The sequence below is a fragment of the Montipora capricornis genome, chromosome 12, assembly GCF_036669925.1.
Source record: "Montipora capricornis isolate CH-2021 chromosome 12, ASM3666992v2, whole genome shotgun sequence".
Classification (NCBI taxonomy): Eukaryota; Metazoa; Cnidaria; class Anthozoa; order Scleractinia; family Acroporidae; genus Montipora; species Montipora capricornis.
In genome coordinates, this window is record NC_090894.1 from 16649340 (window position 1) to 16671839 (window position 22500).

The 22500-nt window shown below is 39.9% G+C and overlaps 2 protein-coding genes across 6 annotated transcripts in view; one reads left to right on the plus strand and one right to left on the minus strand.

The window, feature by feature from the left end:
- Positions 1–18971, minus strand: part of LOC138026322 (zinc finger FYVE domain-containing protein 26-like) — a 38748-nt gene extending 19777 nt beyond the window's left edge. Inside the window, exons 1-18 of one of the 4 annotated variants that reach the window (XM_068873619.1) lie at positions 18617–18971; positions 18450–18534; positions 14607–14696; positions 13256–13984; positions 12962–13129; positions 12617–12705; positions 9951–11086; positions 9564–9812; positions 9198–9290; positions 8470–9093; positions 6924–7173; positions 6425–6723; positions 5640–5760; positions 4062–4162; positions 3711–3833; positions 2761–3163; positions 506–591; positions 1–59 (exon numbers count right to left, since the gene is read on the minus strand). The exon at positions 1–59 is cut by the window's left edge and continues 45 nt beyond it. In XM_068873619.1, the coding sequence (XP_068729720.1) occupies positions 1–59; positions 506–591; positions 2761–3163; positions 3711–3833; positions 4062–4162; positions 5640–5760; positions 6425–6723; positions 6924–7173; positions 8470–9093; positions 9198–9290; positions 9564–9812; positions 9951–11086; positions 12617–12705; positions 12962–13129; positions 13256–13984; positions 14607–14696; positions 18450–18534; positions 18617–18828 (4917 nt within the window). In that variant the 5' untranslated portion in view covers positions 18829–18971. Of the gene's footprint in view, positions 60–505; positions 592–2760; positions 3164–3710; positions 3834–4061; positions 4163–5639; positions 5761–6424; positions 6724–6923; positions 7174–8469; positions 9094–9197; positions 9291–9518; positions 9813–9950; positions 11087–12616; positions 12706–12961; positions 13130–13255; positions 13985–14606; positions 14697–18449; positions 18535–18616 lie in introns of all 4 variants that reach the window. The other 3 variants (XM_068873618.1, XM_068873617.1, XM_068873620.1) reach the window with 3 other exon arrangements.
- LOC138026327 (proton-coupled folate transporter-like) overlaps positions 18928–22500 on the plus strand; it is an 8199-nt gene continuing 4626 nt past the window's right edge. For both annotated transcript variants that reach the window (XM_068873629.1, XM_068873630.1), the window contains exons 1-3: positions 18928–19056; positions 20658–20950; positions 22267–22487. In XM_068873629.1, the coding sequence (XP_068729730.1) occupies positions 20706–20950; positions 22267–22487 (466 nt within the window). In that variant the 5' untranslated portion in view covers positions 18928–19056; positions 20658–20705. The remainder of the gene's footprint in view (positions 19057–20657; positions 20951–22266; positions 22488–22500) is intronic.

Below are 22500 nucleotides of genomic sequence, written 5' to 3' on the forward strand. Positions count from 1 at the left end.
GATGCGTTTTTCAGCGGTGCTAAGTTTGTACTTTCTCTTGGCTTCATCCTTGGATCGCTCTAGAGAAATCAAGAAATTGTTTGACTTCATTGTGTTATCAGATGATGACAACAAAGCAAAGGCTACGTCTCAAGACGTTTGTGGAAAATTAATGAACAAATACACTGTTCACAAAGACAAGGAGTCAGTGTTCAGCCCATGATGTAGTGTCTGGCCTACTGTACAGCAGGGACTTGTTGGAGGATTTATAGCTTCCTCAGGTAGATGTTCTTATTTTCATCCCTATCCCCTCAAAAACAATTCGACACACGGCTGGGTTACTTACGATTCTTCCTAAGAAAGACTGTGTTTGGTGAAGTGGGGTAAAAGGGGAATTGTTGGTCCTGTTCTGAGGTTAGGATAAAGATGATGAGAGTGGTCTCAGGATCGTGGGCGTGGCCTACGGAAGAGTTCGATTATCTTGTCACACATAACATGCTTTGTAAATAATCGTCATTATTCGAACCTGGAAAACACATGACCACGCCGTCTCCGAATGTGCTGGGCGGAACAACCCCTTTGTGTAAAATGACGTATTGAAGGTCAAACGCGCTAAAAGCAAAGACCAAAGCATTAGTAAAAAAATTGTTTCAACCAACACGTTTCACAGCCTCATCAAAATCGACTCATAGTTAATTACAACTGGCCGTGGTGCTGTGCTTCAACATCAAAGGTAGACGCCTTACGTACGCCTTTGGTCCGATGTCGTGATGGTGATTAATAGCACGGCTATCCTATCCAATCCTATCCTATTAACTTTGCCATTTCATTGAAGCTTATCTATTTTCATGGCTAAAAAAATACCATTTGTTGGTAAACAAAGACCACCTGGATGAAAGAAGCTTTCACTGAAACTACTGATAACGCGGAATGACCTTTCGACAAAGTGATCTTTAGAGTGACTTAACTTCGGGGTTACCGATATTTCTGTGCATATCATTATTAAGTAATCGTTCAACAAGACAAGAGAAAATAAAGAGACAAGGAGGAGCACGAATCTCACAAAAGTCATTTAAAAATCAATCCATGAGTACGGGTTGGACATTAAGGACGGTACCCACTATTGTTATTGCGCATACGTTCTGCGCATCTCGAGATACTCGGATTTCCAATGGGTGGTGCTGGTAGAATCTTTTCGCAACCTCCACTTATTTCATTCAAACGCGACAAAAACGTAGGCAACTTTTTAGTTAGAAGCGCGCTCAAAACTAACGAGCAACCCGGCACTTTCAAATGCGCGCGCTCACGATGCAAAACTTGTCTTTTCATTGTTAACACTAGCAAGATATCGGGACCTAAGCGATCTGTTAAGATCACCGATCGTTTCACATGTACCTCCGCAAATGTCATCTATTGCATAACCTGTACGTTATGCAATAAATTATACATTGGCGAGACAGGTAGACGACTAGGTGACCGATTCCGCGAACACCTTCGCGATGTTGAGAAGAATGACAAGGATGCACCTAAACCAGTCGCTCGCCATTTTAATCTGCCTAACCACTCCAAAACACACATGGCTATCTGCGGCCTTTCCCTACATCTAGGTACGACGGAAAGCCGCAAGAATCTGGAACAAAAAATTCATCTTTCAAATCGGCACCCTTAATCCTCACGGTATTAACGAACGCTTTTCATTTAACTAATATATTCCTATTTTTCACGTTGCCATGTTACCACCAATAGCGTAGCTCCTACTCTACTATAAAAACTACACGTAACCCATAATCTCTCGATTCGCTCTGACGAAGGGCTAACGCTCGAAACGTCAGCTTTTAGAATCTCTGTACGGTGGCCAATTTACATTATCAACTCCGTTGATAAAACCAAATTTTTGTACACTACTTCCCCACCGACGCAGCACCACAGTTTCTTTAGAAACTACCCCTTCATTCACCGTCCTTAAGAGGCTATGATCAATCTCATATCCTACAAGGAGGAATGGAATAACAATTGCTTTACTAAATTTAATTAAACTCCGGACTGTTTCAATTTTTCAAAACGACCCGAAGTTGTTTCAGTTGTACAAAACGACCGGAAGATATGTCAATTTTACAAAACGAGTGGCGCAATCAGTCTCCTTATAAGGTCATATGATATATTTAACAATTATTCCATGAACGCGCGTTGGATATGAAATAGTAGGGAGCACGTGACGTTTTTGAGTCGCGGACGGCAACCGGAAGTGAGTTGTTTTCCATTTTAACTTGTCTGTTCACTACCAATATTATATTGTTAAGTATCTTCCCTCCATTAGAGATGATTAGGTTAAAAATCTGGGAGACACTACAGTCCTGACACGCGAAAGGTTCATTTCCAGTTGCCGTCTGCGGTTCAAAAGCGTCGGGGGCTAAAACTCCCTAGTAGGGAGCTAAAGCACGGGCGCTTTTAAGACGCAGACGACAACCGGAAGTGAGCTGTTTTCCCTTTTAACTAGTCTTCACACAACCACATTTACATTGCTAAGTATCGTTTCTTTATTAGAGATGACTGGTGTAAAAATCTTGGAGACACCACTGTTCTGGAACGCGAAATGTTCTCTTCCGGTTGCCGTCTGCGTCTCAAAAACGCGCGTGCATCGAACAATGAACTCAAATAGACAATTCCAAGGGCCAGAGTCAGCCTTTTGCACTGTAATCCTCAGTTTGCAAAAATATTAACAAGGATATACAAGTTAATCGCAGCATCTGCAGAGCTGCTGTTTGTTATGTGTCCTCTCACCTGACAACTCCAAGTTGTCCAATAAAGTAGCAGTGTTGTTTTAGAAAAGCAATCCTCTCTAGGGCAGTCAGAGGAACTGCTTCTCCACCTTTTTCTCTTCCTCCTCCAGAGGACGACAATGAATCCATTAGCCGGGTAAATGAGGCATGCCGGGTAATATACGAAGCCCTGTCACCCACGTCATTTATGGTGCTGGCCGCAAACTGAATAAGCGATGCATGTGCAATCAAGAGATTCAACGTATTGACAAAGAAGCAAGCTTTTGCAGTGTCTGTGACGAGGAGATCGAGGTTTAAAGCTTGGAGTTCGGCCGCATCACGAGCGATGGACTGAAACTCGGGTGCTTTTATAGCATTATCCGCTGACTGTGCATCAACCACACCACCATTTGCTTCTGCCACATCTAAAAAAGAATGTCACACACCAGGACATCAGACTTAATTATGTCATAATTTGAGCTCTTAATTATCCGCCTTTGATCTGTGCTAGCTATCTAGGAGGGTGTGGGGGCATGCTCCCCCTCCCCCCAGGAATTAAAAAAAAAGAACATTTAGAAACGCTGTTTCCAGTGTTTCTGGAATCCAAGAATCAGTTTCCCAGGCAAGGCTGGAGTTTACTCAAATTCTCTTCAAAAAGGAAGTAAAAAAATTATACTAAAAAATAAAACAAACCCCTCAAATATTGGCGTCAAAGTCCTGGACATGGAATGGGAAACCACCGGATGAAACGTCTGGCCTCAAACGAAAACCTTGGCCTAGGACTCACATTTTTCAGTCATTCTTTTGTTTGTTGCCTGGCAACTACTTTATCAGACAGAAGAATTGTTTCTTTGGAATGAGGCTTTGTTGGTCAAATTAGAACAAAATAATTTTTGGATAGGTTCAGTATAGCTCAAAATATTAGAGAGTTGTTTGAAGGGGCCTGACATATCAAAGAAAAATTTAACAAACCCTTGAGCATTTTGATCATCCTGGATAGCAAATCTCTGACAACAGTATTAGGATCGCGGACACTGTCAGTCCATAGTTTGGCTGTATTGAGGATGACAGGATCAGAGGATGGCCAGTGGACATCTGCAAATGATTGGAGCATCAAAATAAGTTATGGATGTGCAAGAGGTTGAAGAGGTTCTGTTGACAAATGACTGTTGAAAACCACACTTTAATAAATTCTGACTTAGATTAAATAGCTGTGCCTTGGAGATTCCCAAGTCAAAAAATTGCAAGTCAGAGTTTTTACAATAATAGTTGTAAAATCTCTGACTTGAAATTCATTAATTATTAATAAGCCATAATACCAACCTCGGTATGGCACTCTCCCTTGTGATATCACAGGGGGACAGCAATTGTAGACAATCACCTTGGATAGGTTTATATGCAGCTTCTTTGCCTCATCCTCCAGCCTATGTCAAAGCAGTACTTGTAATATTTAACAAAGAAACATTCTATCCTTAGGGTTAGTTAGGCTACTTTTTACCAATAAAAACCACTTGATACTTAGTCCTGAGAAAAACTGTTGTTTCAAACTGACATTTCAACAAACTAAGTGGACCTCAAGTTCTCCAGGGGCACCAACAAAGGCGCTCTGCAAAATATCTGTTCCGCAGTGGAAATTCAGCTGGCTGGAGAATATAACTCAAGCCAGCTGAATTTCCACTGCAAAGTGTTTATTTGCAGAACACCTTTCATACTCTTTCACTGAGAAACTATGAGTGTTTTTAGCACTTCAATTTGTGCTGGCTGGATGACAACAGAAACTGGGGGAGAGTGGAGGAGAACTCATTCACGAGAAGCTCACTGCTGGTTCAAGTTCTCACATGCTGACAAAAAAAAAACCTGTCTTGGCTGGTTTGGTGAGCAGTTTAGCTCACAAGGTTGTTTGCTGGCTGGGAAACAGTGACAGAAAGATGGCTTGCTGGGACGTGTGGGAGTTTCCCACACTATCTACATGTGGCTGGAATTTGCTCACAATCATCCTGGAAGTGTGGAACACCTGTTTTTTCCCAGCAAAATTAAAAAAAACTCAAAAATTGTTTTTATTAGTGTTTTCTTTTAATTTTTTTGCCCATTACTATGCATTTTGGAAATATTTTCTGCTGGGTGCCCCAGGTTCTCTTCTGTTCAGGGTGTTGAAATGACAGTCTCAAACAACAGTCCCTCTGAAGACTATAAATGAATGAATGAAGGGTTTAGTTACTAAAGAAACAGCAGCGCTGCTGCTGCGTCAGTGCTTCTGCAGAACATGGAAATTTGGTTTGTTTAGTTTGAATTGCACTAAAGTGCAGAATTGCAGAAAACCACCTTACATCTAATTTGCAACTCATTAGAATACATTGTATCCTGCCTCGTTCCTTTAAAAACTGAATTAATTTTCTGCAATCTCACATGGTGAAAAGACAAAATGGCTGACATTTTGAGAATCAGCGCTTCATCAGAGCAAATTGAGGACCTATGGCTTGTTTGATGAGGTTTATGCCAATTTGTGTCAGCCATTTCATCTTTTCGCAGCAGCAATTCCAACACTCATGAGTACACTCAGCCACCCATCTGGGTAACAACAACCTGCAGTTTAGTGTGACTGCTACCAATCACGCAGTGTCAAATTATTCAATGGTGAGAACATGACATCCACAAGAACAATCCATTTTTCAAATTGACACCTCTCCCAAACTGAGCCTAATACTGAGCACATAATCGGTCAGTTTAAAATCCTGGTTTTCGGAGCAGCCACTGATCAAAACATCGAGATTAAGAACAGCAGTGCAGATGCACTAACCTAACTCAAATAACCAAAAGAAACAAATTTAATTTTGAAACTTTGGCAATCATCACACAGCCCTACTCCACACACAGAAACAAAATAATGTGAGGGAAACTTACTCTTTTGGTGGAATGTTCATTTGAAACAAAGGTTTTCCCAGGGTCTCAGCTATTCCTTCTTTTAACACAACAAAAGGATTGGAAGACATCATCATGTTCGTTTCAGTGTTTGATAGAATATCTGAAATATAAAGAAGGCACATTAGTGATAAGGTAAAAAGTACATTGTATGACTTTTCTTAACTGGCACAAACTCCCAGTAGATTCAACCCTGTGCGTCCTATAATGGCCACTTAAAGATGTTACAGGTTACATTTGATTTCAGGTCAAAATGATTTTAATGTAGGTTGATTTGTAATTTCTTTGTGTCTGGCATTCATTATCATAAATAAAAAGAGACCAAGAACTTACATATTAACCTGGGTTAACCCTTTCAGCCCCGATAGTGCCAAATGGATTTTACTCTGTCTAACGCCAGACGATTTTACTCTTCAATGAGGAACCCCTCGGGGCTTAAAGGGTTAAGCTAACAGCGTGAAAAAACTATGTCCCCGTTTAACCCTTTCAGCCCCGATAGTGCCAAATGGCACTTATAGATTTTACTCTGTCTAACGCCAGACGATTTTACTCGTCAATGGGGAACCCCTCAGGGCTTAAAGGGTTAAAACAATTTTGACCTGAATTCAAATTTAACACGTAACAAAGATTTTGCTGTATAACATCAGACAAACAAGGAATTCCTGGGCACCTTTTGCTTCAAAGAAAGTAATGTTTACATCATTTATTGTGGGTTTGATACAATAAATAATGCTTTCATTCTTCCTGTAAATTCCTTTTATACACACCAGCAGACTTCCACGTCAATAGAAGTGTCGCCAGGGAGTCAACATGTTTAAACAAGCTAGACACATAATCATATCTCTCTTCCAGACCCCCTCCAAGAGCTCTTGTCATGTGACTGGGATTTCTGATGCAGCTGAAGGCTTCTTGTAACTCCACCAATGCCACTCTCACCATCAGCCTTTTCTCAGTTTTTTTGAAAGAAAGTTGACGACCAACATGTTTATGGCCTGGGGCTGGTTTAGTAAGCTCATCTACACTGTGAATAAATGTGTCACCTTCTTCAAGTGCCTGTTCCATTCGCCTGCAGTGAAACAGAACAGGTGGCAATTTAAATTGGTTAAAAAAAAAAGATCTCAGGAGTTTGATTTTGTGATCCAAATATAAAATGATAGGGTGAAAAATGCAAGTTACCCTTATCAGTTCTTCTCCCATCACATACACAGTTCTTAACATATCTAACTGTACCGGTATACCTTACAACCTGACAGCTGCCTGACATACCTAAATGCTTCTTCTTGAATAGCCAGAATCCTTTTGTGGGCATTCATATCTTTTGGGTTCAATGGATGGGAACCAAAAAGCAGAAGATCCATTGCATTAGACTTTGGAGTCATGGCAAAAGTAATACCACCTGAGGGCAGCTGGGGCTTACCACTGGACTGCTCTTGATTTAACAACTCATCCACTTGATTCAAGAATGATCTGATGCCAGGAAGGGCAATACTTGGCTTTGCTGAACTAAGTGGTGGGACTACATGTTCAAACACCAGAGAAAATACCAGTTACAATAATAATTATATTCCACAGCAATAATTGCTTCAGCACTTGATGGAATCATTTCCCAAGTGCCTCAGTTTTTGATCAGTACACTCAGTGATTGGCAGAGAAAATCCCTAGTTCTTCAACCAATCAAAATTGACTTGCTTACAACATACTGTATATCAATCTCGTTCCCAGGGTCTCCATTGTTGTTGAAAAGAGACCCTGGTTGACACTGGTCATGTGTCTCCCAAAATCTGGGAGATTTCTTAAATGTGTGTTTGGGGAGGGGTAGCAGTGTAGACATTGTCATTATTGCGAGGAAGGCAATCACAATGCACTTAATTTTGTGGCCAGATGACCATGGACAAAATGTTTCACGGCAAGGTATTGAATGTACTACACATGGAATTAAACATGAAATGCAAAATGTTGTTGTCAAATTGATTGGAGGCAACAGAAAATATACTTGTGTCCTTCGAATTTTTGTATGCCCATGAGAAGGTCCGGATTCAAACTTTAATACTTAAACAAGCTCAAGTGAGCAGTCGAATTGAGTGATAATGAAGGCTACTAATAGTTTGCCACAATTAAAGAAAAGAAAGTTTTGTCGTGAAACAATTTCATGTAAAATATTGTCGCTGTTATATTTTTGCAACTGCACACCAGGCTTTAGCGATTAATTTATAACACAAATTGTGAAGTATATATTAATTTTAGTGCTGGTAAAATAAAAGAGACATTTTATCAAGCAAATGTAGTCTGTGGTGTATTTTTTTATGATAGTATAGATGTTCTGTAGAAGCAACTTTAGCTACTTATGAAATCTTCTTTTTTGCAAACTTTAATCACCGCTCGACATCAACGGTCTTATTGGTCACAAAAGCTCTAACTTGTTTTTAGCTTGACCACTCTCCTGTGGGAATATAACATCAGCTGTTTTGACCTTTTTGAAACTTACACGGTAAAGTAAAGATTATTTATTGAAAAAAATGCCTTGTCAAACGATTATGCTTTTGCCCAGTTGCAGGTCAAAATAATATTATGATGAAGTCTCGACCCCAGTGGGAAAATGTTTGCTGTGGAGAGCCACATGACCAGCCCCAACCAGGGCATCTCTCCTCATTGACAAAGAGACCATGGAAACGGGGTTGACTGTATAATTATGTGCTGGATGAGCTTGTTTCCAGCTGTGATTGGTTCATTTAAAGGTCTCCGATGGTTGTGACTGGCCAGAGTTGCTAGATTGATTTGAAATTTTAGAAAACTCAATATCAATCATTGGTACCTTTAATAATACGACTTTTAGCCATGTCAAGCAAGGCCTTACACGTCGACCAAGCTACAGACACTGTACATGCCAGATCCAAGTATAACATCGTTGGAACAAACTGAGGATCAAAACACTTGACAAGAGATGAATTCCCAGTCACCAAGTCCTCGGGCTTCACGCTTGGATTCAAAACAGCGGCCAGTGAGGGAGTAGAAAGCAACTCCTCAATTTGACTGGAAACCAGTGACGTCTGGGAGCCAGAGGCAGCTGCCATGGCAACAGCACCAAGCACCCCAAGAGAGTTTTGTGACTTCATAATTCCTGGAGTCATGGCTCGCTTTGTTTTAGGTTGCAAACTCTCCAAATGTTTGACTTTTTTGGCATACTTCTCTGCAAACACTGCTGCTTGAGCACTGGGTTCCTCTGCTATATTAAACATTTTGATGACTTGACGAGCTCTTTCATAGTTGTCTTTTCTCATGCACATGAAGATCAGAGTGTCTGGTGAAGACAGCATGCGTGAAATCATGCTGTCATTTTTGGTTAGCAGGCCAGATGATTCTTTTCCTGAAGCTCGTGATGTTCTTCTGTGCCTTTGAATTTTCTTCCTATGGTCTCTCCCTCTATTCTCTTCTGGTTCTTAAAAAAAAAACAAAAAAAAGTTTCCATCAGTTCTCTGATCAAGTAAACAATAACTTGGTAAACATTTTAATCTTACAAAAATATTGACTGTAATTCATTACCTGTGGTTACCGTTTCCTGGCTGAGCTGAGAGCTTGATTCACAAGAATTTTCTACTGACGCTGCTCCCTTACTTCTCGTTTTTCTTGAAATTTCTTTAAAGAAATTGGTTATCAACAATAACTCATTACATGGCATTGTTACATCGCCTTAATGTAACAATGACAGGAAGAATACTGAATGAAAAACAAACTGAAATGACTATTTTCCTTAAAACCTGAGTTTATACTACACAGTTTACAAAAACATCAGAAAAGTACCAGAAAAAAAAAGACTGCCTTGCCCTCTCTTTGCACAAAACAGGAAAAACCTGCTGTTCTCACCAGTATTACCTTCTACATGTATCAAAGTGTCACCAGAGTCTTCACCTTGAGCAGCCTCTGCTTTCAAGTTGAGTTCATGTGAGCTCCCTTTCCGTTGGAGTTTCCTGTTCGATCTTCTCCTGAATGGCTTGTTCTTGCGGCTGTTTGATTCATTCCTCCACGAGACCAGCTGGAATCTCCACTGAGCCTCATTGATGTACTGTCCAAGTCTGGAGATTCGCTGCTCCATGGTACTGGGGCTAACTGATGTTTGAAGCCAGTCCTGCCTGTTTGAATTGGACTGAACAGAGTTTCCTGATAGAGAAAGGAACAACGAAAGTCACACAAGTGAGCAACTCATCAACATAAAGGAATAATTTTCATTGTGCATGCAAGCTTCCATAACCAACCTGGATGGGGTCTCTACACAGGCTACAAAAAAAGGAGACACACCTTTTTGGAGTTCAGTGAATTTTGCACTATTTAAATCCATCAAACACTCCTTTAGTGTCTTTAACATATCCGGCACCACTTTGTCATCAATGACAAATTCGCATTTCAAATCATTGTCATCAGATACAGCAGGTCTTGATGATCCTTTGCTAGAGAAAACATTCCCACTACAGGAAGCTGAATTTGTTGTTGAACCAGAAAGTGGCGTAACAGTCAATGCTTGTTTCTCTTCATCCACAAATGTTTGTAGCCTCTTCCAGAAAATGGAATCTGAAGCAGACCTCTCATGCTTAAACAGATGACGCCTCGAGGTGGATTCTGAAGTTGTTACAGATGCCATTTCTTTGTGTTTCTTTGGAGATTCTGGAGTTTGCGATGTTGAACTTAGCAGAACCTGATTATCAGCAGTTAAGTCTACTGAGCTTGCAAGGCTTTCCCAACTTCCAGTCCGATTGCTAGCTGATAAACTTCTTGATTCCTCGTCCATTGTTTCCACATCATCACTCTCAATTTGCTGTGTTCTTCCTTCATACAAATCCTCGTATGTACCAAAAAGAAGACTAAAAATGTTTTCAAGAATTTCAACTCTGTATGTCAGTGGATGAACCTGTGACAAGTGAGATCTTCCAGCCTCTAATTTGTCTTTAACTTGTATACAACTAGGTTGTTGATCCCAAACTGATTCTGAAGACAGACCAGATACATCACCTGCAGCACAACTATCCTCAGATTGAGCATTCCAATTATTGTCTTTGCAGTAACCCCCTTCTGCCGATAAGGACACAGCGCCCATAAAATTCCTTACTGCACAGTAACTGTGATACAGGTATATGTCTCTTTGAACTTCAGGATGAATTTCAGAATCTTGTTTTTCCTTTGACAACTTGTCCAGAATTTCTACAGGTGCAACACCTTTACTTTCTAGGGATTTACCGACTCTTTTCACCTTGTCTGTATTCAGAGGAGTGAATACAGGTCGTTTCCTCAGCAGTTCAAAAACTTCTTTTTCTTGCAGATTAGACAGATTGACAGATTTGTGCAGCACATGCAAAACAGAGTGTGATTCAAGACCCTGGAACATTTCTGATGCTTGCTGATGACGAGTTGAGCCTGATTCAGAAGTTGCCAAAAGAGGACTGCAACAAGAAAGTGGTTTTAAAAGGTAAAGGTAACTTAAGTCACTCTATTTAACATCAGTAGTTCCTTCAGTTATGAAGATGGTATCAATGGAAGCTGACGCTGTACCCTTTACCCCGCTCCCTCTGTCAGTGCTCTGTTTTACCTGCATTTAAAGCTACAGCTACACAAATCAGAGGGAAGTTGAAACAGACGATGAAGTCACTGAGAATTGAACTTACACCCATCAATTGAGCTACGCCTGCTCCAAGTGGTTCCTAATTTCAACTCAGTAATAATAGTAACGAATATTATTGTCAAAATAAATAATCTTGTCTGACAAATAATAAATGGGAGATAATCCAAGAGCCTAGGGCTCCTTAACAAGAAGGGGAAGGGGGGTGGGGGAGGGGGGAGGAGCTGCAGTTCAAGAACAAGATTCGGATGCATTGTAGACTGTTCAAAGTCCTCTGATTTTCCGTGAGATCGTCAAGATCAAGCGCGTCTTACCGTTAATGGCCGCCATCGTGACTTTCAAATCTACCGAGTCAACAGGCATGGGGGATTATATATCTCTCAAACTGTCCCCTGCCCCCTAAGTAGATTTGACACTCCTCTCAAGGTTGACTTGGTACATTTGAAGATCAATCTTAATGATTTCACAGAAAAATAGAGGACTGTGAACAGTCTAGATGCATTGCTATGCAATGTCCATTGCTGTCTCTTGATTGACCAGTCATGTGATATACATATTGCAACTAGTAATTAACAATCAGTGACCTGATGATGTCAAGTGGTTCATAATTAAACATCATCATAAAACTATTTATAACTTTATCATTTCAAGTCAGTGAGTGATTAATTAACCCATTGACGAGTACAATCGTCTGGCGTTAGACAAAATAAAATACAAAGTATGGCCAGTTTAGGCCAGTTTAGGTCGGTTTAGGGGTGAATGGGTTAATAGGACATAGTTTTTCAGTGAGTGATTAATCCATTTTATTAGTAGTTTTGGCTTGAAAATTCACACCAAATTTGCATCCAAGCAGGAGTTGAAGCATATCCAAGCACTTTTTTTACACTTAGTGTTGCCTGCTGTATTTACTTGATGATGATTATGATGATGATTGTGGTCATAGCAGTCCCCAGACAATAACGTGGTAAAGAAAGAAATGGAAAAATGCGAGAAGTACGAAGATCTGGTAAGAGAAATTGGGAGACCATGGAAATCAAAAGTAAAAGTTGTGCCAGTGGTAATTGGGGTTTTGGGTTCCATGTTTTCCATGTGGGCTTCTACTTCAAGAAAATGGGAATCCCAGATGGGAAAAGAATGATGCAATATCCTAAGAAAGGTGTTGGAAATCTGAGGCCTCAAGTTAAGACTTTGATTACCAGGAATTAACCTATGTGAAATCATCAAGATAACAATAATAATAATGAGCAGTCCAAGCCTGAACAAGGGAGATTTTCACTGTGAATGTTGTGTCTTTACATGAATGAAACAAACAAACAGCAATTTAAAATCAAATAGCAAATAATACTATCCTCACCGAGCTTTCTCAGTACACCACTGAACAAGCTGAACTTGATAAGCAAGTTTTTGGCATGCTTGATACAGTAAAGGATGAGCTGTCTTCTCCTTAAACAAAAGTAGAAACAAAGTGGTCTGATAATTGTTAAACAATATTATTAGGCATAGCAATTCAACTTTCCTCTTACTGAAAACAGCTGGTAGAAGTTGCACAGGATGACTGATATTGTTGACAGGTGGCATTGCAAATAGCATGAAGAAAATACATGAATAGATTCCCTGATATTTCCCTTTTGAAACTAGCAACAGCAATCAAAGGATGCTAAAGAAAGGTAAAAACATGAACAGACACAAAAAGTCTTACCATTGGATTCCACAAGGCATTCAACAAATTTTTAGCATTTTCGCAGCTGTAGCAGTAGGGCCAACCCAAGAGAAGAACCAGAGGCTTGAGTCTTGAGAACTCCACAGGGGAAAGGAGCTGATTCAAACAAACAAAATCACCTTCTTTGACAAACACTAAAGCTGTTTCCTGGAAAATAATGAAAAAAAAAAGATGTTTATGTATGAACACTAAAAACGTCATTCACAATGACATGGGGTTCAATAAGTAAAAACAAGTATTTACATAAAATAATAAATACAGACTGTATCTTACAACAACATTCTCCATGACATGGTTTCCAAGCAAGGCATGAAAAAACAGGTACTGCCAAGCATTTCGTCTGTTTTCCATAAAGGACTGGGTGTAACATACTTGAACTGCAGGACCAACAGTGAAAATTTGCCTTAATCCCTCCAACTGGAATCTCGATGATGACAATTCGCTGTGGTCCTCTGCACTGAATCTCAACTGGTTTTCAATCCTGCAGAACTTTTCAATCAGGTATGTTGATGACTGGCTGAGGAGGCAGGAATATAAAGTCCCCTTGTCAAGACCGCTGCACTCTCTTCCATTTATCAGGTTGATTAACGTCTTGAAAAGTTCATCTAGACGACTGGACAAGTCAAGCATTTCAGGAGTTGGTTTCATGTATGACAGCATTTGATATATACACTTAGACTTATGCACCATACACTCTTCAGCATTTCCCTCATTGCCGATAGGGAAAGAGGAATTAGAATGCATCTCAACAATGTTTTTACTGTCCAGAAATTTCAGCTGCTCATCAATGACATCCAGGTAAAGTTGTTGTAGTAGCTGATTGTTCTTCAGAAAACCCTTTCCTTTAGACGTGAGGTCATTGATAACAGCTTGCCCAAACTGGGGACTATCAGAGAGGAGTGACCTTAAAAAGGACAAAGCTGATGAAGAGAAATCAGACACTCCTGTGGCAAACAGATCAGGATCTCTGTAAACAATCTGACTGTGATAGTCATCTATATCCTGTTGAAGGAACAAACATCACATGCTGGTAAACTAATAAGTGCAACTCATTGTGGACTTCCTGAAATACCAATAACAGAAACTGACGGCTCTTTTTACATACTATTACATGAAATTTCTTTCATTGCCCCACTGACTTAACAATGTTTTGAAGAAAACAGGAAGCTATTTTATGGCCGTTTTAGGTATGGGATTGCCAAAAGAGCCAGCTGACAACAAATACTGCCACCTTATTACCTTCTTTGTTAGCTACTCAGCCGAAGTGTTAAAAATCAATATAGAATTGATTTTTCGAACACTAAGCCTTGCAATTTTCAAAATTAATAAAGCTCTGTTGAGACATACAGCATTCACAGTAAGTAAGCACATTTTTGTGAACCTTTTTTTTTTTTTCAAGATTTGCAAGGATTCTTATTCAGAAATCCCTAACTAAGATCTTTTTAAGGTAGATTCAGAAAACAAGAAATGAACCAAAACTACCATTATTATTTCTTTTATTATTATTAATAACCTATTGACTCCAGACAATTTTACTCATCAACTGAGGTCCTCCCAGGGCTGACGGATCAATGGGTTTAAAACAACAGTGGTAAATATGATCGCTATGTATTAGGAGGTTCACCTGTATCACATTCTGAGGTGCATTTGGACAAGCAAGGTAGAGAAGAAGGCCAAACTCAACTTTCTTTACAATGGGTTCTGGAATCTGGTCCTGTAAAAGGTGATAGTCACGTTAAGTAAGGATACTTCTATCAAGGGTGGATCAAGAGACAAAAAGAAGTTTGTCCAGCACTCATCAAACTCCCTTAAACTTTAAGCAGATTTTTCTCATCTGTTCTAATAAACAGTATTAACCTTTTTCTCAAAAAAAAATAATAATAATTAAAAAAAAAAAAAATATATATATATATATACAATGCTGCCAAGCAAGCTACATTAATTATTACCGGGTATAAGTATCAAAACACAACATCAGGAGCTGTATACTACAGCTATACATTGTGTGAATAGTACGTGGGAGATTTAACTTCCCAGGAAAATTTATATACAATGGTTGTGAGACAGAGCCAATGACAGAGCAGTTACACTAACCTCCAAAATACCATCCAGGTCATTATGTGGGAGTTTGTTGTTGTGAAGGTTGTGTGGGGACTAATCTCGTACCCAGATCTCTTGTGGCAAGCGCCACAAGAGATCTGGGTACGAGATTACGTGGGGACAAATCTCTACTTTAGATCTTAAAGGTTAGTCATAAAAAGTATTTTGAACTTGAGGGCATTAGGTCATTCAGGTGTAATCCCTTTAAAAAGGATAAATTTGTGATTTAAGTGTCTTCCTGGTAGGGGGAATATCAAATCCATGTTTGCAAGATAAGTGTCTTAGGGTTTGTGCATTGGTACAATTGGATACCGGCATAAAGCTAAAAGCTATAATAGTCAATCTTCTGTTCTTTTTTGGTCCGAAATCTTAATATGATATTGACTGAAGTATGCCTGATTTATTGTAGGATTTGCAAGGAAGAGTAATCCTGAAACTATTAACACCTACCAGGGGGACCCAACAAAGGCTGTCTGAAAGCCCGGGGCGGGTGCAACGACATTTCGGGCTAGTGCTTTCTTATCACAGGTTGCCCAACGCCCATTGAATGAACATGAGTGTGGCATTGTTGGTTGCTTTTTCTCTAACGCAAACTTCTGACAAAAGTGGTTAAATTAACCGGCAGTTTGAGAGATAAAGTGAAATAATACAAAATTAATTATTAATCTTTTCCTTTTAAGGGCCCGAACTCACTCTCTTAGATCATGCTTTTAGCCAGCCACAGCAAATATAACGACAACCAGGTCTGGTCATTCTCGTTTTGACCAAGAAAAACTTCCAATTGTTGCAATATGTAGGCCAATTCTTTAAGAAGATCATTGCAGAAGATTTATACGAGAAATAATGCTTTGAGAGCAAGCACAAAAACACTAGTAAGCTTGCAAAAGTCCCTTTTCGTCAAATGACCATGACATAAATGTACATCACAATGAAATATTCCTATCTTGTGAACTGTCTTATAACATGTAATAACTCTTTGAGTTTCTTCGCGATTTTAGGACGATATCCTTGTCTCTTTTGAGAAATGTTTCAGTAGTTTATGTGCCCTTGTTATTCAGAATACTGCGACAAAATTTGTTTACTTTGTAGCCAGTGTAAAATTATGGTGTTTGAATAAAGTAGATTTTTGGTTGTTGTTGGTCATTTTCAATAATATTATCCGTGAGCTTCAAAATTTGAACCTTTTTTTGAGCATGCGCAGCATGCAGCAGAAAAAAAAATTTCCTAGCAGTTAGAGAAATTGCACAGATAACGCCTCATTTGTGGTTTATTCAAATATGGCTATGATATATTTTGATGAATTTTGAAAAAATGGCTTGTTGGGTGCCCCTGACCTACACCCTTAGTGCCCTTAGTTCTTTGAGAAGCATTCTAGACTACACTGTATCAAAATTACATTGATACACTCAAGGTCCTAGCCTGTATGAGGCAATCCGAGGCACGTGCCTCAGTCATTTTTCATGTAACTGTTTTTTTATCCGGGAGCTGTCTTTACATATAGGCACTAAAAACACCCTAAATACCGGTACCTACAAAAAGAAATTAAACCATGGACATTGCCCCAGTCATAATTTTTTTCTGTCCGCGGCCATGACATGGCCATGACACTACTTAATTGTATCTGGAATCATTGGATTGTCTGCCAATGATCCAAGAGTGGCGACTCAACGGATTCCATCTCCGCTGCCTTTCGGCGCCTGCTGCACACCAGGTGGCAGGACATAGTCACCAACACCAAGGTCCTGGAGTGCGCTGGCTCACTGAGCATGCCATCACTGCTCATTCAGCGACGCCTTTGATGGCTTGGCCATGCACATTGCATGGAGCCTGACCGCCTGCCAAGAGAAATCCTCTATGGAGAACTGCGGGAGGGCATCCGTCGCGTGGGTCGACCGTTGCTGCGCTACAAGGACGTCATTAAGCGAGACTTGCGATCTGCACTAATCGACACCAGTGCATGGGAGGACATCAACAACCACCAAGATACATGGCGGCAAAGTGTCCAAGTGGGGGTTTCAAAGGCGGAAGCGAATGCTAGAGTCCAGGCTACATGCAAGAGAGCGGTGAGGAAAGAACGTGCAGCCTCTGCACGGTTCCACAAGGCAAGTCTACGCTACCTGCTAGACTGCCACTCCAGGATCGGGCTACACAGTCATACAAGTTCCTGCCTAAATCGATAGCACTAACGATCTCCTCTTCGAGACGAGGATGCCACTACCACTACCACTACCACTACCACTACCACTACCACTACCACTACCACTACCACTACCACTACCACTACCACTACCACTACCACTACCACTACCACTACCACTACCACTACCACTACCACTACCACTACCACTACTACTACTACTACTACTACTACTACTAATGTCTGTCGATGATTCAAAGAGGAGAAATTCAAGGTGGGCTTCCTGTGCAATGGGGTGTTATTAATAAAAACAATGATAATGACCATTGTTTCATTTAGGTCATTAGTTTATATTGATAAGCACAGTTGCCTACTACTTGGCAAGAGTGCAAATTAAATGAAGTACATGTAAAGGCAGATAATGTTTTTCGATGACAGAAAAAAAATTAGCACGCCTTGCATATGTGTGGTAGTGCAGCAACACAGCACTTTATTCCATATTGTCAACTGAGCTGTGCTTTGTCTTCCAGTAGATTTAAGTTATCTTTTAATGCCATGGAAGACATCTTAGGTAAATAGCCCCCCTGAGAAGACAAGTGGTTACTGGCAAAATACTAAACCCAGAAAGATTGAAGAGATACATTGGCTTTGGGGCTGACATGTTGATAATTTTCAAGTTCCCTTACAACTTCTTTTTCACCTCAAGTTTACGTGTGCACTTTGAGCATTTGACAGCTTTCTAAAACAAAAGGTCACTGAACTTAATCCCTATCTGGTGGGGCTAGTATCTGGATGGGAGACCTAAAAAATAAACCACTTTCTGCCAGAAAAATATATAGGACCGACAATTCTACTTTAACACTAAAAAATGTGAACTAAGCAAGGTACAGATTTTGTTAGTGATGCAAAAGTACATAAATATCAATACACAGTTTTTAGGAAGAGCAGAACGAAGTTTCCAGGACGGACGATCGAGAAAAAAAATTTTGCCATCAGTCACCCGGGTGACATAGTGTGTAGTGAACTTACAGTGCACTGCCACAACAACAGAGGACCCCAGAATATACCTCTCAGAGCAGGGCACAGACAAAATTGATGCACACGATGCCAACTCCATAAGTGGAATATGGAACATGTCAGTCGAAGGCAAACCCCCAGCTCCCCTCTACTTATCTTATTTTGTAACGCTTATACCACAGGACAAGAGAATTAAGGTTAATGTGGACCAACCTCTTCATCAGTGAACAAATCCAAATATTCCATCAAGCAAAGCCATGATAAATGAAATGGAGAGGGAACAGACTGGGAACCACAACTGAAAATATTGCAAAGTAAATCAGAGAAAAAGCATGCAAAAATTAATGAGGAAATTGTATTAAAACCGAATAATTATCTACCTTGCATGATGGGGTTGATCTATTATCGCCCTCAGAATCTCCTTCAAGGGCTTCTTTAGCTCATTCCTTTTCTTGTGTAATCCACGGAGACATACTCGAGTCAACTCCCATTGGCCCAAAGTAAGATGATTACAGAACGAGGTAAACAGTTGTTCGTCAGAAACTTCCTCTTCCCGATCAAACGGGTGCGTGACTGAGGCGTTCTCATTCATGACGCTATCTGAGCTTTAAGAAGTTAGCTGTCAGAAAAATTTTATCCAAAGACACTTTGAATCTGTATTCTGTGTGATGATCTCGTAAAAAAAAAGAACTCTTGACCCGCCATCTTGATGTTTTTTCGAGGCATTTGACCCACATGTGACTGGGAACTAACGGGGAGAATAGAAACTTTTCTGTCACGTAACCTTCCGTTTTCGTGACAAGGGATATCCTTGGAGCCGGTGAGTAAAATGAAGTGTTTAATACAGAGTTAGGGTTGTTAAGTCTCTCAAAGTCGAGGTATGCAGGCAAGAAGTCTAATTCCGCCGCTTGCTATTCCCTTGCCACGTACTAACTATTACAAAAATAGCTTTGGCTATAGTGGTGCAGTCCTCTGGAACAGTCTACCCTCAGCTGCTAGGCAAGCAACATCTCTAACTAATTTCCGACGATTGCTAATTAATTCCGACACGGCAATCATGTAAAACAGGCTTTCATTTAGTTTACTTTCTTTAATAGTTAATAACATTTTAAATTATAGAAGATTAATCTGTATACGTAGTTTTTCTTAATAAGTTGTAGCTTTTATATTAAATTATAAATGCCTGATGCATTTTACCGTGTTTTAAATAAAGATGACGATGATTATGGTTGAGGAAGGGAAGGAGGGGGGAAGGGGGGGGGGGGGTAAATGAAACTGGAAGCAACGCAGGGGAGTTATGATTGCCAAACAAGGAAAAAGAGGGAATTTTAGGAGTGGGAAAAAGCAAAAAGAGAAAAAAAGTTGTTCAACGGCAAAAGAAAATGAAATTGGAGGACAATGGGAAATGTGTGTATGGTGTTTCCTTCTCTGGCCCTTGGCAAGATTGTGGACATGCTGCCAGGTGATTTCCTGGTTCTGTATATAAGTGCTCTCGGAATATGGGTGGATGTTGAATGTTTAGATGGACAAGGGGCTATTGTAATGCACTGAGCTGGACAAGTGTTTGGCAGTGCAGGAGATGGCCACCAAACACTTCAACGTTCAGCCACAAAATCAATGTCCCGTGCAATTTTTTGCTTCAATTTTCGTGTTTCACTTCTCACTGAAGCAGCACCACAGATGCTTCAGAAACTAATTAGCACAGGCCTCAGTAGTTCAAACAATGCATAACGCTACCCACCTGGTAAATCACTATTCAGGGAATAAACACTGGCAAAACCAATTGAGTTATAAGGAAAGAAAAGGAAAGGATTAAGTGTCTAGTCGTTCTAGTGTTCTATTCAGTGGATAGTGATTTATCGGGGTGGATAACGCTATCCATCGTTTGAACAACTCGGGCCAGAACATCAGAGGACTTTCTCACTGGTAACAGGTTGAGCCAAGAGATGTTAACTCTGCCTAAGCTGGTTCCCAGTCCAGTTGAAAGGAGGGCTGGGTTTGGAGCTAGTAAATTAAAATTCAACCCCTATGAAAACTAGGGATGAGACGATAAGGGTGTATAAAAGGAAAATAAGTTGTGGGAAAATCAAGGTTTCAAAACCGTTGACCAAAAAATGAAAGGAAACTGCATAGTCCCGAACTTACATGTAGTTGACTCATCCCAAGTGTCTCTGCCTATGACTATTAGGTTTTGTACAGTTGCTAGGTTTACTCAAGCAGCTTTGGACAGAGGATGAGTTAACAAGGGATGAAAATGCTGTAATAAAATAATATTCATAAAAGAAACTCAACTGCCCCTCTTTTGACATTATATAATTTGCTAAGTTGTGAATAGCAACTAATAATTATTATTCTTTTTGCTACCCCTGCATTAAAATACTGTCTTTTCCCTTCTAAACATATGTTCTTTGTTACTTATAGTACTAAAAAGCAGGTAGCAAAATGGAATACTAAAAAGCTGGTAGCAAAATGGAAGACAGCTCAAGAAGAGAAATGTGGAGCAGTAATCATGAATCAACTTCATGGATAAAAAATCCTCACAGACTTTTAACTGTTGAAATAATCATATTTCTTTATGCCAGTGCCATTCTTTTAGAGATCCCTGTCATTCAACAGTATCTTTACTCCAAAGCAAGGGAAGAACTCAAATTGTCCCAGACAAATGAAAATGACACTGTCTGCAATCCCTCTGACCTAAATAGTTCCGAGTACAGGTGAGTAACTACCCCTGAGTACAGTGGAAATTCTACTTTTTGGAATGCTGGAAATGCAAGTATTTTTTGTTGATGTGGTAATGTGCCCCTTGGAAGAAGAAAATAAGCTAGTTGTGTGATCTTATTGTTGAAGAGTTCTTGTCGCTGAATGGGAAGAGCATTGGAACTGGTGTTGTGGAAGTCATTGGTTCAAATCCTGTTTGTAACTCTTATTTTTTCCTTTATCCTTTCACCTGTTGTCAAGCAACTAGGTTATCATCCTTTCCAATTTGAGGCACATAACATTAGGGAGCTTAATTAATTAAGCAAGGATGATGACGACGACGTCTAAGAGAAAACCACATAACAATAGGTTTAATTAGCAAAAACAATATCTCTGCACGTCCTGCAAGTGCCTTTTTACATTTTGATACTTTTCTTTGCTGTTCTCGTCTTGACAACGTCGTGAAATGATCAAATTTGAGGTCATGTGGAATTTTCAATTCTCTCTCTCAATATCCACACTTTTCTTGAGCCCACAGAATGGTAGGAGACAATGTCTATGAAGAACCTTGATAAGTGACCTACAATACTCGTCACAAATCGTTGAAACAGACACCGTTTCTTTCGAATTTTCTGGAAAAATCCTGACATTTCTACTTCACACTGTTCCCCCCCCCCCCCCGAAATGTGCCTTCTCCCTCCCCAATGTTTTGCCACGCATGTTTTGAAGCACTGAAACCACTGTGATACCCAAATCAACATTAGGGAAGGGGAAACAGACACAAGTGTTTCAAGATTTTTGACGAGTATTGTAGCTCCTCAGGCATTCTTGCATCTCAATGAGTAGATAATGTCCCACTAACCACGCCCTTTTTCTAAAAGACAGCGAATCAAAAGTTCCAATCAATTGATTCAAAACTCAGTTGTGAACCGAGGACCAAAGATTGTGCCTGGTCACGGTCAAGTTAACATTAACAATACTGTTCTAGCTTTTGAAGTTTCCAGAGTTTCCTAACCAGTCAATCTATATGAACTATGATCCCATTTACAGTGTATAATATTATTTATCTAAAGAGCAGAAGATTCTAAAACTTAATTTCTTGCACTCCAGACAGGGGGCTGTGGAATAATATTCTAATGTGTTTAAAGGTGTCAATTGTTGAGTTGTGTTAATTGTTAATTTCAATTTACAGTGTTCCCAATTAGTGCTTCAGCGCTAGAACGACTAGACACTTAAATAAAGTTCCTTTCCTTTTTCACCAGAAGTCAGTTCTAATGAAGATTGGATTGAACTTTGTTACGTTTTCTGTAGTTTTCAATTTGTTTCATTGCAGTGTAGACCAATCAGTACAAACGAAAGCTTCGCATTACATTTTGCTGTTCAACATAGCTCTTACTGTTCCTGCAATGCTAACAGCTTGTTTCCTTGGTGTCTGGTCAGATAAGAGAGGCCGCAAAGGTCCTTTAATTGTAGCATCAATTGGAAGCTCTGTTGCCTCCTTGGTAATCTTGATTGCAATTCACTGGAAGCTTCATATCTATGTCTTTATGATTGGTACGTATGTAGA